General features: G+C 43.4%; 1 protein-coding gene across 2 annotated transcripts in view; it reads left to right on the top strand.

Annotated features, from left to right (window-relative positions):
- Positions 1-18,580, top strand: part of PARP4 (poly(ADP-ribose) polymerase family member 4) — a 98,247-nt gene that overhangs the window by 57,411 nt on the left and 22,256 nt on the right. For both annotated transcript variants that reach the window (XM_077974285.1, XM_015120768.3), the window contains exons 22-28: positions 814-1,009; positions 2,372-2,439; positions 3,726-3,913; positions 5,733-5,832; positions 8,323-8,493; positions 8,746-8,826; positions 17,981-18,061. In XM_077974285.1, coding sequence (XP_077830411.1) covers positions 814-1,009; positions 2,372-2,439; positions 3,726-3,913; positions 5,733-5,832; positions 8,323-8,493; positions 8,746-8,826; positions 17,981-18,061 — 885 coding nt within the window. The remainder of the gene's footprint in view (positions 1-813; positions 1,010-2,371; positions 2,440-3,725; positions 3,914-5,732; positions 5,833-8,322; positions 8,494-8,745; positions 8,827-17,980; positions 18,062-18,580) is intronic.

Here is an 18,580-nt window from a genome sequence, read left to right on the forward strand (position 1 = left end):
ACTGATACTGGAAAAACAAATAAGCAATTACTTGTGGTTGGTAATAAGATCATTTTGTGTGGCTGTGACAGAGTCTCTTCCTAAGTTAAAATGAAAATAGAAACTTAGGCCAGGTGCAGTGGCTCACACCTGTAATCCCAGCACTTTGGGAGGCCAAGGCAGGTGGATCACTTGAGCCCAGGAGTTTGAAGCCAGGCTGGGAAACATAGTGAGACCTTGTCTCTATAAAAAATTAAGAAAAAAAATTAGCCAGGTGTGGTCACACACACCTGTGGTTTCAGCTTCTCAGGAGGCTGAGGCAGGGCGATCACTTGAGTCCAGGAGGTTGAGGTTAAAGTGAACTGTGATCGTGCCACTGCACACCAGCCTGGACAACAGAGGGAGACCCTGTCTCAAAAAAAAAAAAAGGAAACTTATGTGATAGTACTTAAGTACTGGTTAATTAATGGAACAAAAGTTATGTGTGTGTATTTTAGTAATCACAATGGCATGTATATTCCTCTTAGAATAGTGTGTATGATATATACATAAATATATATATATTTGTTTTATAATGTTGATGCTATATGATTTTTCAGATGTTAACTCTTGACCTCTCAGAAGTTTATGTCTTCTCCATTGGAAACTCCCAGTTCTAACATTCTACTTTTGCCTGGAACTCCTAGTAGGCCATCTTGTTGTTAATTACATCTCATTCTTTCTGTTTTTATAGCATTAGTTTACCTCATTAGAAAGTTTTGGAGTTTTCTAAGTAGACCTTTTCCAGTTGAAGTGACAAGAAGCTCCAGTCCAGCACCTTCTTTCTCCTTTCAGGCTTGCATGCTTGTCTTTCAACCCGATCTTGATGTCCACCTCCCTGACCTAGCCAATGAGAGCGAAGTGATTATTTGTCTCGACTGCTCCAGTTCCATGGAGGGTGTGACATTTTTGCAAGCCAAGCAAATTGCCTTGCATGCGCTGTCCTTGGTGGGTGAGAAGCACAAAGTAAACATTATCCAGTTCGGCACAGGTGAGTGCGCTTTGGCCCTGGTCCTGCGTGTGCTTCCCCCACATGTGAATCACACTCTGTAGAACTGACAGCTGTGGGTGCCTGACCCCGCCTGTGCAGTGAGGAGCAGCCTAGTATGAAACTGAAGAACAAGAGCTCTGGAGCTGGACCCCCTAGGTCCAGATTCCAGCTGTTCCACTCACAGGCTCTGTGTGTCACCTTGGGTGTGCTACTTGAACTTCTGGTGCCTCCGTTTCCTCATCTGCCATCTGAGGATAATTGTCCCTAACTCACAGTGTTGCTGTGAGGAGGACTGAGCTAATATATGTAAAGGATTTTTAAACTGTGCCTGTTCCACAGTAAGTGAGATATAAATGCTACTATTGCATTAGCAACTGAACCAAATGCAAAACCCTTGGTCTGTTGAGTAGGAGGTCCCACGTCTAAGGACAAAACATTTGCCATCAACACAGTCATAGAAAATCTGTAAGGAATGGTCTCAGGAAGCATCCAGCCAGCACCGCTAGAAGGGAGGTAGTGCCACCCTCCAGGTGGGGCCCAGGGACATCTCAGCCACCAGAAGGCAGCACCTCGGGGATGAGAGGTGCGTAGAGTGGACTGAGGGGACAGTCCTGTCCTATTGATTCTCATCCTCTGCGCTATCCAGCAGAAGGCCCAGCCCCTTTTCCCCAGAGGTGCGGTCTTCTGCTGCTGCTGGGACCGAGGTCGGATAAGCATGGGGAGTGCAAAGGGCATGAGCAGAGACTGTGGCCTTCCAGGGGCCAAGCTGCTCAGGCCATCGCAATGCCCTGCACCTTTGCACAAGCGATCTGCATGTACACATGGAATTCGACTCAACATTTTGCATAGTAAAGCACCACAGTTTGAATGCTCTATGATGTATTATTTAGAAAAACAGTGTGGCGATTTTTTTTTTTTTGAGACAGAGTCTTGCTTTGTTGCCCAGGCTGGAATGCGGTGGTGCAATCTCAGCTCACTGCAACCTCTGCCTCCTGGTCTTAGCCTCCCCACTGGCTGGGATTACAGGTGCCCACCACCACACCCAGCTAATTTTTGTATTTTTAGCAGACACAGAGTTTCACCATGTTGACCAGGGCTGGTCTTGAACTCCTGACCTCAGGTGATCCACCCACGTCGGCCTCCCAAAGTGCTGGGATTGCAGGCATGAGCCACCATGCCTGGCCTGTGGTGAATCTTTTGTATGTTAAAATTATCAAACAGTTTTCTAAAAAGGAAGATGCACACATAAATATATAACATCCTTTACGACAGCCGTGATGGTATGAAGTAACATGATTGTTTGTTAGTGGTCAAGCAAGTGAACGTGTGGAAGCAGCACCTCATGCTGATCTTATTACACAGGTTACAAGGAGTTATTTTCGTATCCTAAGCATATCACAAGCAATATCGTGGCAACAGAGTTCATCATGGTGAGTGCAAGAGGCTTCCTGTGTCTCTTGGGTCTTTTCCTACCACGCTTTAGGGGGACCTCCAGGGTTTAGGCCCCTCAGACCACCATCAGAGCACCCCTAGTCCTGTGCTTTTTGTATATTGGTGGGGTCTTTATTTCATTAATTAAAATGATAATAAACTCATTAAGGAAAAATTGGAAATTAAAAAGAACAGAAAGAAAAAATCCACCCATGCCCTACCACCCTAATGCAACTAGCATTAACAGCTTTGAGAAGTTTTCTTCTGTCCTTTGTTTTTTTTCCTCTTGAAATGCAGCCAGCTTCATCTAAATGAGTTAAGGTTTAAAAAAAAAAAGAAAGAAAGAGAAAAGAAATGCTGGGTGTGTTGGCTCACACCTGTAATCTCAGCACTTTGGGAGGCCAAGGTGGGTGGATCACCTGAGGTCAGGAATTCGAGACCAACCTGGGCAACATGGTGAAACCTCATTTCTACTTACAATACAAAAAATTAGCCAGATGTGGTGGCAGACACCTGTAATCCCAGCTACTTGGGAGGCTGAGGCAGGAGAATCATGTGAACCCAGGAAGTGGAGGTTGCAGTGAGCCAAGATTGCGCCACTGCACTCCAGCCTGGGCAATGACGGAGTGAGACTCCATCTCAAAGAAAAAAAAAAAAGGAAGAAAATAAAATAATAATAAAATCAAGCAAACTGAGACTGACCAGCTGCCTCAGCCAGGCTGGCAAATCCAGGGCTGATTGGATGGGACATTTCTTCCCGTAGACGTCATAGTCCTCTGGAAACTGTAAAAAATCAAATAAGCATGAGGTGATAATATTATAGTTGGGAGGCCGAGACGGGTGGATCACGAGGTCAGGAGATCGAGACCATCCTGGCTAACACGGTGAAACCCCGTCTCTACTAAAAAATACAAAAAACTAGCCGGGCGAGGTGGCGGGCGCCTGTAGTCCCAGCTACTCAGGAGGCTGAGGCAGGAGAATGGCGTAAACCCGGGAGGCGGAGCTTGTAGTGAGCCGAGATCCGGCCACTGCACTCCAGCCTGGGCGACAGAGCGAGACTCCGTCTCAAAAAAAAAAAAAAAAAAAAAAAAAAAAAAAGTTACTGCGTGACATCAAATAAACTAAAAGGACATAAGTTTAGTTGTTTCACAAGTGTATAATTAGGGAAAGAAAATATTTTCAGTGTCACTATCTCTCTACACTGTCCTTAGATGTGTCAGTGATGACAGCAAATGGTGACTGTATCCAACAAGGAGAACATAATCTTTCACTTCATTTCCTCCAGTCGGCCACACCTACCATGGGGAACACAGACTTCTGGAAAACGCTCCGATATCTTAGCTTATTGTACCCTGCTCGAGGGTCACGGAACATTCTCCTGGTATCTGATGGGCACCTCCAGGACGAGAGCCTGACGTTGCAGCTGGTGAAGAGGAGCCGCCCCCACACCAGGTTATTCGCCTGCGGTATCGGGTGAGTCTCAGAGAGCTGGTCACACAGTCCAGACCCATGGGGAGGTCTTCTTGTTGGCCTGCACAGAACTTTTGCAAGCTTGGAAGTTGACACTAGAATACGGAAGCCTTACAGCACAGAGGGATGGGGCTCTGGGCTCCCGGCCAGACTGCCTGAGTCTCAGAACCTGGGCTGGCCACTCATTAGCTGTGTGACCTGGGGCAAGTTCCTTAACCTCTCATCTGTAAAACCAAGATGATCATGAAAATACCTACGTCCTAGGGTTGCTGAGGAATAAATGAACTCATACATAGAAAGCACTCAGAACTGACCCAAAAAGCACCAAATCGATATTAGATGTTATTATTTAGCATAAGAATCCATATCTAGGCCGGGCGCAGTGGCTCAAGCCTGTAATCCCAGCACTTTGGGAGGCCGAGACGGGCGGATCACGAGGTCAGGAGATCGAGACCATCCTGGCTAACACAGTGAAACCCCATCTCTACTAAAAAAAATACAAAAAATTAGCCGGGCGAGGTGGTGGGCGCCTGTGGTCCCAGCTACTCGGGAGGCTGAGGCAGGAGAATGGCGTGAACTCAGTGAGCTGAGATCCGGCCACTGCACTCCAGCCTGGGCGACAGAGCCCGACTCCGTCTCAAAAAAAAAGAATCCGTATCTCTAGCTTGTCCCACTGGCCTGGGCGCACCTCCTCACTGGCTGTGCTGGACTCGTGCTGAGAGCACATGACCTCCAGGCAGACCTCACTGGGCTGCTAACGGACGGAAGCTGTAGCTACCAGTAACCCACGTTAAGGATCTTCTAGTCAATGTTATGATCATCACCAGTTAATATGGGGGGTAAAGACAAATCCAGTCTTTATCCATAGGTTGAAAAACATCTTGGAAATTATTTTCATAAGCTCTTTTTCTGAAAAATAATTGATCTTTTCTTTAATATTTCAGGAGGAACTCCTCTAAGCAAGGAGTTCTTGATAGTTGTAGAACTGTTTTTTTTTTTTGAGACGAGTCTCGCTCTGTCGCCCAGGCTGGAGTACAGTGGCCGGATCTCAGCTCACTGCAAGCTCCGCCTCCCAGGTTCACGCCATTCTCCTGCCTCAGCCTCCCGAGTAGCTGGGACTACAGGCGCCCGCCACCTCGCCCGGCTAGTTTTTTTGTATTTTTTAGTAGAGACGGGGTTTCACTGTGCTAGCCAGGATGGTCTCGATCTCCTGACCTCGTGATCCGCCCGTCTCGGCCTCCCAAAGTGCTGGGATTACAGGCGTGAGCCACCGCGCCCAGCCAGTTGTAGAACTGTTGTAGAGAGAAAAGTAATCGGGCACTTGTCATTTAAATGGCAGAGATGCCCTTTGCTGGAGTGCGAGTTGCTTCTTTATGCCTTTTGCTATGTTGATGTGTATCAGATTTTAAGAGGTAGACTTTATTCACTCTTTGCCAGCTCTAGGCCTTTGGGATCAGATTCAGGCAATATTGTTATTGATGGAAATTAAGTTGATATCTTTGTCAACATTCTGATATCTTATAGGGTTGTTTTTAGAGTCATCTGCTCCCTCCCTCAGTGAATTGGAAGTGAAGAATTTCAACTTTTTTTCTGTTTGAAGGACAAGTCAGTCCTCTGATAGATGGGAGCTTAAATTAGCCAGACTTTCAGATGTTTCCTCCTATTACCTCTTTCTCTGTTTAACCTCAGCTACACACGAGTACATTTCTTCCCCACGTCACGTCTCTCCTATTGAGCTGTGAGCTTTCTCAACACTGTTAACATGTACTTCAAAAATATTTCTCCAATGTCTTAAAAATTAAAACATGTGAAATGTAATCAGTCCTACAGCAAATCGTCACATCCTAAGGATTTTGTCCCAGTGTGGTGCCGGAGTATTTGAATATTTTAATGCAAAATCCAAGCACAGTTGGAGAAAACAGGTATGTTTTTTAAACATCTGGTGTTATATTTACATTTGGAAATCTCACATTCTTCCAAGGCTGAGAAATAGGAACATCTGTGTTTCCTTGAGTGAGAAGGGAGCCATAAAGAGGCAAGTGCTGCCGCAGGTGTGAGCCCTGCCTCAGGACGGCACTAGCGGGAACTCAGGAGTTCCTCAGCAGGTCATTCTCCCAGCTCATAGTTTGATTTCTGCCTTAAAAATGATGGACTGATTTTTTAAAGTGAATTATTAAATATGTTTTGCTGAAATTAATTTTCCTTATGATAAAATTTAGCATTTTAAACTTTTTTTTTTTTTTTTTGAGACAGAGTCTCGCTCTGTCACCCAGGCTGCAGTGCAGTGGCGCCATCTCGGCTCACTGCAAGCTCCGCTTCCCAGGTTCGCGCCATTCTCCTGCCTTAGCCTCCCGACTAGTTGGGACTACAGGTGCCCGCCACCAACCCCGGCTAATTTTTTTGTATTTTTAGTAGAGAAGGGGTTTCACCGTGTTAGCCAGGATGGTCTCGATCTCCTGACCTCGTGATCTGCCCACCTCGACCTCCCAAAGTGCTGGGATTATAGGCATGAGCCAGCGTGCCCAGTCATTTTAACCATTTTTAAGTGTACAATTTAGTGGTATTAGCTACATTCACAATGCTGTGCAACCATCACTGTCTTCGAACTATTTCATCAGCCCAAACAGAAACTACATACTCATTAAACAGTAACTCCACATTCCCTCCTACACCCAGCGCCTGCTAACCACGACTGAATGTTCTGTCTCTATGACTTTGCCTATTCTGAGTATCTCATATAAGTGGAGTCATAGGACATTGTTCTTTTATGTCTGGCTTATTTCACTTAGCATGATGTTTTTAACATCTGTCTATGTTGTAGCATGTGTCAGAATTTCCCTTCTTTTTCAAGCTGAATAATATTCCATTGTATGGAGAGACCACATTTTGCTTATCCGTTCACCTATCAGTGGCCACTGGGGTTGTGTCTGTCCTTTGGCTATTGTGAATAATGCTGCTATGACCATGGGTATACAAGTGTCTGTGTGAGTCTGCTTTCGATTCTGGATACGTGCGTAGTGTGGGATTGCTGGATCCTATGGTCGTTCTGTGTTTTGTTTTTTGGGGAATTGCCATGCTATCTTCCATAGCAGCTGCATCATTTTACATTCCCACCACCAGTGCACCAGGATTCCAGTTCTTCCACATCCTCACCAACACTCATCATTCCTTTCTTTTCCATATTGACTGAAATCAATCAGCTTTTCTTTGGTTTGTTTTGGTTTTTGAGACACAGTGTTGCTCGGTCATCTAGGCTGGAGTGCAGTGATGCAATCCTAGCTCGCCACAGCCTTGACTTCCTGAGCTCAAGTGATCCTCCCACCTCAGCCTCCAGAGTAACTGGGACTACAGACATATGCCACCACTTTTTTTCTATTGCTTTTTATTTGTTTGTTTGTTTTTTGTTCGTTGGTGTTTTTTGAGACAGGGTATCACTTTGTCACTCAGGCTGGAATGCAGTGGTGCAACCTTGGCTCACTGCAGCCCTGACATCCTGGTGTCAAGCCATCTTCTTCCCTCACCCCCGAAGTAGGTGGGACTACAGGCCCACACCACCACACCTGGCTAATTTTTTGTATTTTTTGTAGAGACAGGGTTTCGCCATGGGCCCAGGCTGGTCTCGAATCCCAAGCTCAAGCAGTTTTGTGTGCCTTGGCCTCCCAAAGTGCTGAGATTACAGGCATGAGCCACTCTGCCCAGCCAGCACTTTAATAACAGCTATCCCACTGGGTGTGAAATGGAATCTCACTGTGGTTCTGATTTGCACTTCCCTTATGACTAGTGATGCAAGCATCTTTTCATGTACTTGTTGGCTTTTGTGTATCTTCTTTGGAGAAATAGCTATTCCAGTACTGGAATCTACTCTTACCAAGGTTGCATATTAGTAATTAGCTAATGGAATAATTTCAGGATGCTTTGTAAATGTAAAGGTTGTGATCATGCTATTATTTAAAATTCTAGCTGGGCATGGTGGCTCATGCCTATAACCCCAGCACTTTGGGAGGCTAAGGTGGATCACCTGAGGTAAGGAATTCGAGACCAACCTGGGCAACATGGTGAAACGCCATCTCTACTAAAAATACAAAAATTAGTTGGGTGTGGTGGCACCGACTAATGCTGGGGGCAGGAAAATCACTTGAACCTGGGAGGCAGAGGTTGCAGTGAGCCAAGATTGTGCCACTGCACTCCAGTCTAGGTGACAGAGCAAGACTCCATCTCAAAATAAAATAATTAAAATAAAATAAAATAATGTTTAAAATCTTTTCGGGAAAGTGCCCTGTAGCAGGAGGGAGAGAAAGTACTGAAGAGTTATACAATTCCCAAAGAATAGAAGGTATACTTTGTTTTTAATGTGAAGTAACTATTTGCTGGATGGAGCATTGAAAGAGAAATAATTCCTCTTTTATAAATAGATAGAAGACCAAATGACTAGGCTATGTTCTCCAAGCTGCCACTCTGTCTCGGTCAAATGGCAGCAACTCAACCCAGATGCGCCTGAGGCCCTGCAGGCCCCAGCCCAGGTGCCGTCCTTGTTTCGCAATGATCGACTCCTTGTCTACGGATTCATTCCTCACTGCACACAGGTAAGAAGGCACAGAGTTTGTTATTCTATGGGAGACCAATGTATTTTGCTATATTTTTTCTGTCTTCTTCCCTCCCCTTCTCACCAGCAGATTTTCTTCTTCTGGGAACATAGCTGGTGGTTAGCCAGGGCTTTGGGGAGGCTTCTAACTTTCATTGAAAGGGGAGAGGAAATCACCAAAAGAATTTCTGTTAAACCAAGACACTGCAGAGTGGAAAGGCTAATGAGGAATTTATTTTTTTTCCCATTTCAGGCAACTCTGTGCGCACTAATTCAAGAGAAAGAATTTTGTACAATGGTGTCGACTACTGAGCTTCAGAAGACAACTGGAACTGTAAGATTCAAAACCTAAACTATCGACCCATTGTTTGAAAGTTATGATGTTATATTTCCATATATGATGCTCTATGTCAAGCTTGTCCAACCCACGGCCCAGGGCAGCTTTGAATGCAGTCCAACACAAATTCGTAAACTTTCTTTTTTTTTTAATTATATTTTAAGTTCTAGGGTACACGTGCACAACGTGCAGGTTTGTTACATATGTATACATGTGCCATGTTGGTGTGCTGCACCCATTAACTCGTCATTTACATTAGGTATATCTCCTAATGCTATCCCTCCCCACTACCCCCTCCCCACAATAGGCCCCAGTGTGTGATGTTCCCCTTCCTGTATCCAAGTGATCTCATTGTTCAATTCCCACCTATGAGTGAGAACATGTGGGGTTTGGTTTTCTGTTCTTGCGATAGTTTGCTGAGAATGATGGTTTCCAGCTGCATCCATGTCCCTACAAAGGACACAAACTCATCCTTTTTTATGGCTGCATAGTATTCCATGGTGTATATGTGCCACATTTTCTTAATCCAGTCTGTCACTGTTGGACATTTGGGTTGATTCCAAGTCTTTGCTATTGTGAATAGTGCCACAATAAACATACGTGTGCATGTGTCTTTAGAGCAGCATGACTTCTAATCCTTTGGGTATATCCCCAGTAATGCGATGGCTGGGTCAAATGGTATTTCTAGTTCCAGGTCCTTGAAGAATTACCACACTGTCTTCCACAATGGTTGAACTAGTTTACAGTCCCACCAACGGTGTAAAAGTGTTACTATTTCTCCACATCCTCTCCAGCACCTGTTGTTTCCTGATTTTTTAATGATTGCCATTCTAACTGGTGTGAGATGGTATCTCATTGTGGTTTTGATTTGCATTTCTCTGATGGCCAGTGATGATGAGCATTTTTTCATGTGTCTGTTGGCTGTATGAATGTCTTCTTCTGAGAAGTGTCTGTTCATATCCTTTGCCCACTTTTTGATGAGGTTGTGTCTTTTTTTCTTGTAAATTTGTTTGAGTTCTTTGTAGGTTCTGGATATTAGCCCTTTGTCAGATGAGTAGATTGCAAAAATTTTCTCCCATTCTGTAGGTTGCCTGTTCACTCTGATGGTAGTTTCTTTTGTTGTGCAGAAGCTCTTTAGTTTAATTAAATCCCATTTGTCAATTTTGGCTTTTGTTGCTGTTGCTTTTGGTGTTTTAGACATGAAGTCCTTGCCCATGCCTGTGTCCTGAATAGTATTGCCTAGGTTTTCTTCTAGGATTTTTATGGTTTTAGGTCTAACATTTAAGTCTTTAAACCATCTTGAATTAATTTTTGTATGAGGAGTAAGGAAAGGATTCAGTTTCAGCTTTCTACTTATGGCTAGCCAATTTTACCAGCACCATTTATTAAATAGGGAATCCTTTCCCCATTTCTTGTTTTTGTCAGGTTTGTCAAAGATCAGATGGCTGTAGATGTATGGTATTATTCCTGAGGGCTCTGTTCTGTTCCATTGGTCTATATCTCTGTTTTGGTACCAGTACCATGCTGTTTTGGTTACTGTAGCCTTGTAGTACAGTTTGAAGTCAGGTAGCGTGATGCCTCCAGCTTTGTTCTTTTGGCTTAGGATTGTCTTGGCAATGCAGGCTCTTTTTTGGTTCCATATGAACTTTAAAGCAGTTTTTTCCAATTCTGTGAAGAAACTCATTGGTAGCTTAATGGGGATGGCATTGAATCTATAAATTACCTTCGGCAGTATGGCCATTTTCACAATATTGATTCTTCCTATCCATGAGCATGGTATGTTCTTCCATTTGTTTGTGTCCTCTTTTATTTCACTGAGCAGTGGTTTGTAGTTCTCCTTGAAGAGGTCCTTCACATCCCTTGTAAGTTGGATTCCTAGGTATTTTATTATCTTTGGAGCTATTGTGAATGGGAGTTCATTTGTGATTTGACTCTCTATTTGTCTCTTACTGGTGTGTAAGAATGCTTGTGATTTTTGCACATTGATTTTGTATCCTGAGACTTTGCTGAAGTTGCTTATCAGCTTAAGGAGATTTTGGGCTGAGACAATGGGGTTTTCTAAATATACAATCATGTCATCTGCAAACAGGGACAATTTGACTTCTTCTTTTCCTGAGTACCCTTTCTTTCTTTCTCTTGCCTGATTGCCCTAGCCAGAACTTCCAACACTATGTTGAATAGGAGTGGTGAGAGAGGGCATCCCTGTCTTGTGCCAGTTTTCAAAGGGAATGCTTCCAGTTTTTGCCCATTCAGTATGATATTGGCTGTGGGTTTGTCATAAATAGCTCTTATTATTTTGAGATACGTTTCATCAATACCGAGTTTATTGAGTTTTTAGCATGAAGGCTGTTGAATTTTGTCAAAGGCCTTTTCTTCATCTATTGAGATAATCATGTGGTTTTTGTCTTTGGTTCTGTTTATGTGCTGGATTATGTTTGTTGATTTGCGTATGTTGAACTAGCCTTGCATCCCAGGGATGAAGCCCACTTGATCATGGTGGATAAGCTTTTTGATGTGCTGCTGGATTCGGTTTGCCAGTATTTTATTGAGGATTTTTGCATCGATGTTCATCAGGGATATTGGTCTAAAATTCTCTTTGTTTGTTGTGTCTGTGCCAGGCTTTGGTATCAGGATGATGTTGGCCTCGTAAAATGAGTTAGGGAGGATTCCCTCTTTTTCTATTGATTGGAATAGATTCAGAAGGAATGGTACCAACTCCTCCTTGTACCTCCGGTAGAATTCGGCTGTGAATCTGTCTGGTCCTGGACTTTTTTTGGCTGGTTGGCTATTAATTATTGCCTCAATTTCAGAGCCTGCTATTGGTCTATTCAGGGATTCAACTTCTTCCTGGTTTAGTCTTGGGAGAGTGTAAGTGTCCAGGTAATTGTCCATTTCTTCTAGGTTTTCTAGTTTATTAGCGTAGAGGTGTTTATAGTATTCTCTGATGGTAGTTTGTATTTCTGTGGGGTCGGTGGAGATATCCCCTTTATCATTTTTTTATTGTGTCGATTTGATTCTTCTCTCTTTTCTTCTTTATTAGTCTTGCTAGCAGTCTATCAATTTTGTTGATCTTTTCAAAAAACCAGCTCCTGGATTCATTGATTTTTTGGAGGGTTTTTTGTATCTCTATCTCCTTCAGTTCTGCTTTGATCTTAGTTATTTCTTGCCTTCTGCTAGCTTTTGAATGTGTTTGCTCTTGCTTCTCTAGTTTTTTTAATTGTGATGTTAGGGTGTCAATTTTAGATCTTTCCTGCTTTCTTTTGTGGGCATTTAGTGCTATACATTTCCCTCTACACACTGCTTTAAATGTGTCCCAGAGATTCTGGTATGTTGTATCTTTGTTCTCATTGGTTTCAAAGAACATCTTTATTTCTGCCTTCATTTCGTTATGTACCCAGTAGTCATTCAGGAGCAGGTTATTCAGTCTCCATGTAGTTGAGCGGTTTTGATTGAGTTTCTTAGTCCTGAGTTCTAGTTTGATGGCACTGTGGTCTGAGAGACAGTTTGTTATAATTTCTGTTCTTGTACATTTGCTGAGGAGTGCTTTACTTCCAACTATGTGGTCAATTTTGGAATAAATGCAATGTGGTGCTGAGAAGAATGTATATTCTGTTGATTTGGGGTGGAGAGTTCTGTAGATGTCTATTAGGTCCGCTTGGTGCAGAGTTGAGTTCATTTCCTGGATATCCTTGTTAACTTTCTGTCTCGTTGATCTGTCTAATGTTGACAGTGGGGTGTTAAAGTCTCCCATTATTATTGTATGGGAGTCTAAGTCTCTTTGTAAGTCTCTAAGGACTTGCTTTATGAATCTGGGTGCTCATGTATTGGGTGCATATATATTTAGGATAGTTAGCTCTTCCTGATGAATTGATCCTTTTACCATTATGTAATGGCCTTCTTTGTCTCTTTTGATCTTTGATGGTTTAAAGTCTGTTTTATCAGAGACTAGAATTGCAACCCCTGCTTTTTTTTGTTTTCCATTTTCTTGGTAGATCTTCCTCCATACGTTTATTTTGAGCCTATGTGTGTCTCTGCAAGTGAGATGAGTCTCGTGAATAAAGCAAACTGATGGGTCTTGACTCTTTATCAAATTTGCCAGTCTGTGTCTTTTAATTGGACCATTTCGTCCATTTACATTTAAGGTTAATATTGTTATGTGTGAACTTGATCCTGTCATTGTGATATTAGCTGGTTATTTTGCTCGTTAGTTGATGGAGTTTCTTCCTAGCATCGATGGTCTTTACATTTTGGCATGTTTTTGCAGTGGCCGGTACTGGTTGTTCCTTTCTATGTTTAGTGCTTCCTTCAGGATCTCTTGTAGGGCAGGCCTGGTGGTGACAAAATCTCTAAGCATTTGCTTGTCTGTAAAGGATTTTATTTCTCCTTCACTTATGAAACTTAGTTTGGCTGGATAGGAAATTCTGGGTTGAAAATTCTTTTCTTTAAGAATGTTGAATATTGGCCCCCACTCTCTTCTGGCTTGTAGAGTTTCTGCCGGGAGGTCTGCTGTTAGTCTGATAGGCTTCCCTTTGTGGGTAACCCAACCTTTCTCTCTGGCTGCCCTTAACATTTTTTCCTTCATTTCAACTTTGGTGAATCTGCCAATTATGTGTCTTGGAGTTGCTCTTCTCGAGGATTATCTTTGTGGTGTTCTCTGTATTTCCTGAATTTGAATGTTGACCTGCCTTGCTAGGTTGGGGAAGTTCTCCTGGATGATATCCTGCAGAGTGTTTTCCAACTTGGTTCCATTTTCCCCCTCACTTTCAGGCACACCAATCAGACGTAGATTTGGTTTTTTCACATAGTCCCATATTTCTTGGAGGCTTTGTTCACTTCTTTTTACTCTTTTTTCTCTACACTTCTCTTCTCGCTTCATTTCATTCATTTGATCTTCAATTGCTGATACTCTTTCTTCCAGTTGATCGAGTCAGTTACTGAAGCTTGTGCATTTGTCATGTAGTTCTCGTGTTATGGTTTTCATCTCTATCAGTTCTTCTAAGGACTTCTCTACATTGGTTATTCTAGTTAGCCATTCGTCACATCTTTTTTCAAGGTTTTTATTTTCTTTGCACTGGTTACATAGTTCCTCCTTTAGCTCTGAGAAGTTTGATCGACTGAAGCCGTCTTCTCTCAGCTCGTCAAAGTCATTGCCCATCCAGCTTTGTTCGGTTGCTGGTGATGAGCTGTGTTCCTTTGAGGGGGAGATGCGCTCTGATTTTTTGAATTTCCATCTTTTCTGCACTGCTTTTTCCATATCTTTGTGGTTTTCTCTGCCTTTGGTCTTTGATGATGGTGACTTACTGATGGGGTTTTGGTGTGGGTGTCCTTTCTGTTTGATAGTTTTCCTTCTAACAGTCAGGACCCTCAGCTGCAGGTCTGTTGGAGTTTGCTTGAGGTCCACTCTAGACCCTGTTTGCCGGGGTATCAGCAGCGGAGGCTGCAGAAGATAAAATATTGCTGAACAGTGAGTGTTGCTGTCTGATTCTTGCTCTGGAAGCTTCGTCTCAGAGGTGCACCCAGCCATGTGAAGTGTGGGGTGTCGGTCTGGGGGATGTCCCCCAGTTAAGCTACTCAGGGGTCAGGGACCCACTTGAGCAGGCAGTCTGTCTGTTCTCAGATCTAAACCTCTGTGCTGGGAGATCCACTGCTCTCTTTCAAAGCTGTCAGACAGGGACATTTACCTCTGCTGAGGTTTCTGCTGCTTTTTGTTTAGCTCTGCCCTGTCCCCAGACCTGGAGTCTACAGAGGCAGACGGGCCTTCTTGAGCTGTGGTGGGCTCCACCCAGTTCGAGCTTCCAGGCAGCTTTGTTTACCTACTTAAGCCTCAGCAATGGCAGGCACCTCTCCCCCAGCCTCGCTGCCGCCTTGCAGTTAGATCTCAGACTGCTGTGCTAGCAATGAGGGAGGCTCTGTGGGCCTGGGAGGCTCTGTGGGCATGAGATCCTCCGGGCCAGGTGTGGGATATAATCTCCTGGTGTGCCGTTTGCTAAGACCTTTGGTAAAGCGCAGTATTAGGGTGAGAGTTATCCAGTTTTCCAGGTGTTGTGTGTCTCAATTTCCTTTGGCTAGGAAAAGGAATTCCCTTCCCCCTTGTGCTTGCCAGGTGAGGCGATACCTCGCCCTGCTTCACCTCTCACTAGTTGGGCGGCACCCGCGGACCAGCACCAACTGTCCGACACGCCCCAGTGAGATGAACCCGGTACCTCAGTTGAAAATGCCGAAATCACCCGTCTTCTGTGTGGCTCACGCCGGGAGCTGGAGGCTGGAGCTGTTCCTATTCGGCCATCTTGCCATAAACTTTCTTAAAACTTTATGAAATTTTTTTGCAAGTTTTTTTTTCCAGCTCATCAGCTATCATTATTGTATTTTATGTGTCACACAAGACAATTCTTCTTCTTCCATTGTGGCCCAAGGAAGCCAAAAGATTGGATACCCCTGCTGTCTGTACTTCCTGTGTTGTTTTCCTGTGTTGAAATTTCATTACACAACATGGAGATGGGCTGTATGTACAAATGAGTATACTTTCCTTCAGTTTCTAACACAGCCCTTCTTCATCTGGGGTAGTTGGGTCTAGGTGTGTCTATATGGGCATCAGTGGGTGGCAGTAACTGCAATAAAATATGCCATTTATGCATGGAAATTTTGCTAGAGAGGTTCGCAAAGATGTTCATGACTCAATAAAAGTTACATGCCACTGGCCTACTGATGCTATTTAGAAATATTGGTTATAATATTTCTATTATATTATAGAATAGATATAATTCTATAATATAATAGAAATTATAATATATATATAAATGGACTAAGGGTAGATCATATTGTATATTGAGGATGTGGGTTATTTTCCTTTTTTGATTAAAGCAACTGAATTATGAAAGAAAAAATTCCTGTTTCCCCAATACTCACACCATTTCTGGTTTCCAGATATGTGTTTTTCTCAACCAATTCTCTGACACCAGTTGCATGTCCTACAATTTAATTCAATTCTGACACTAGCCACCTGGGGTTGGCACAGACCTCACAGGTCTCACGGGGTGAGGGCTCAGTCCCACAAGACTGGTCCCCACTCCAGACACCAGTAGCAAGTAGCGGGTCCCCAGGTTACCCACATTTCTGGTCAGCTCCAAGTCAGTGTTTCCACAACCCTTTCTCAGGTTCACTAATTTGTGTAACAGCTCACAGAACTCAGGAAATGTTTACCTTAGTATTACTCATGTATTACAAAGAATATTATAAAGGATACAAATTAACAGCCAGACGAAGAGGTATATAGGGTGAGGCCCAGAATAGTCCAAGCACAGGAGCTTCTGTCTAACATACAGTTGGGGTGCACCATCCTCCTGGCACATGAGTGCCGACCCAGAAGCTCCCTGAACCCCTTTAGGTGGGATTTTTAAGGCAGGTTTTGTTACAAAGACCTGGTTGATTAAATCATTGGCCATTGGTGATTAACTGTGCCCTCTCTGGAGGTTGGGGAGTGGGGCTGAAAGTTCCAGTCCTCTAATCATATGGTTAGTTCCCCAGCAACCAGCCCTCATCCTAGGGCCTTTTAAAAGGTCACCTCATAACATAAACTCAGGTGTGGTTGAAGGGTCCTGTTAGGAATAACAAATATATATATTTCTTATGTCTGTAGGGAAGTTCAAACTTTCCCTCTGAAGTTTCCATGTTTGGTCTATAAAATAATCCAACAATAGATGAACAGGGGAAAAGACATGCAGATTTCGTTATATGTGCAAGAGCCACATGAGACTCAAAGAAGGGCCAGATGAGTGAAGTTTTATACTGTACAGAGGCGGGTAGGTGGGGACAGGTTGTAGGAGGAATAGGGGAGGAAACACATGGTGAGCAAAGGCTTCCTTGTGATGCAGATGAAGTCTGGCAGGCAGCAGCTCTCAGAGAGAATAGAAGCACCTCTGGTAACAGTTTCTCTATGATCCCTTTAAAGTATCAGACTTTAGCCTCTTATTCCTGGGAGTTCATCTTTCCTAAATCTGGATAAGGCAGATAAGGGGGTCTCAGAGAAAGCCTGTTTGCATCTGCTGTTTACTTCACTGACATAGGATTCCTCTGCAGATGCAAATATTCCCTACAAAAGGACTGCTTTCCAGAGCTACTCCTGTGTCTGCTGTCCCTCTGAATAACATCTCAAAATATGCCAAAGAAAGTATCTTTTTGGGGTGGCCTATTTTAGCTTTTTTTGCATATCACAGTATCACAAATTATTACCAAGAAGTTTGCGATGTTTGCCCTGGTACTGAATCCACTATAGTTTGGCCTTGAAATTTCCTAGCCTATATATGCTATCTATGTAGTTTTTTCTTCAAAGGAGTGTTAATGTAACCAGATAAATAATTTCCTAGACATTGCTGGTTTTTTTGTCAAAAATGTATTGCTTACTTTTCAGCATTAAATCGGTATCACTGACTTATTAGTTGCCAGTGACTTATGTATAGAACTTAAGCTCAATATTGCTTTAAAAATTAGATCTTTGTGGGTAACGATAAGGGAGAATAAATTAAAAGAGTATTTTTAGAAGTTAGATCTAAGGGGGAAAGAAGGTAAAATAATTTTACCTGGGAAGAGGTCATTTTCCATAAAGGCACAGCAAGTTGTTCTTCCTCTGTGAGAAGCAGCCTTATCAATGACAAAATTACAAGAGTTGGAATTAAGGAAAGTTCCGTCTCTCAGTTGTTGGAGAGGAAGCACCTGGTGGGGCAGTCCTCCCCCTGCAGAGTGCAGACCATGTTCATGAATGGGCATCCCAGCACCAAGGCAGTTCTTCCTATGGTAGAAAAGAAGTTTTGAATTTTTTAAATAAAATGAATCAGCAAAATGGCCTTTTATAGAAAAAGCAAAACTCTAGGGACAGAAAAGAGATGCGGAGCTGCCAGGGCTGGAGGAAGCTACACAGGGGCACACAGGAACTTTTCAGGGTAAAGAGAATGTTCTGGGCCTTCACTCCAACAGTGGTCACACAACTGTATACATCCCCTAAGACTCATCAAACTGTATATTTAAAAGGAGTGCATTTTACTGTATGCAGGTTATACCTCGATTTTTAAAATGATGTTCTTTGCACGTCTTTTATTAGAAGCCATATGAATCTTTTTTTTTTTTTTTTTTTTTTGCCTTTGCTGCTTAAACACAGATGATCCACAAGCTGGCAGCCCGAGCTCTAATCAGAGATTACGAAGATGGCATTCTTCACGAAAATGAAACCAGTCATGAGGTTTGTTCTTTCCATTGTAAAAACGATTAGACATTCTTCTTGAGCATTCTTACATTGATTTATCTGTGGAAATGGAAAGTGAGGTCAGCTGTGTGCAGACTGTGGCGTCAGGGCATTCATCACCATATCTGTGACACTGTGCCCGGGATGTGGGGTGTGTGGTAAATGTTTGTGGAATGAATTAACAGAATAGTGGATGGCAGTGGTTTCCGGAAAATTCTGTCATGTTTTACTCATCAGAAAAAGTCCGAGGAGGGCTCAGAGAACACTCGCTGAGCGCCTGTAGTGGACGTCACCTCAGATCTCTCGTGTGGTAGCGTTAGTGTTCCCGTCTTACTGAGGAGAGGCCTGCGTGTGAAATGCTGAGTGACCTGCCAAAGTCCACCCGACCCCCCCGTGCTGTGCAGACCAGAGCCTCAGCAGAGGGGCCCTCAGCCAGGCCTCCGGGACTGCCCGCTGTTCTCTCAGGGATGAGACCTTCAACAAGGCTGCACGCGTTAGTCCTCAACGCCATCCCCA

This window comes from Macaca mulatta, chromosome 17 (genome assembly GCF_049350105.2).
Source record: "Macaca mulatta isolate MMU2019108-1 chromosome 17, T2T-MMU8v2.0, whole genome shotgun sequence".
NCBI classification, from domain to species: Eukaryota; Metazoa; Chordata; class Mammalia; order Primates; family Cercopithecidae; genus Macaca; species Macaca mulatta.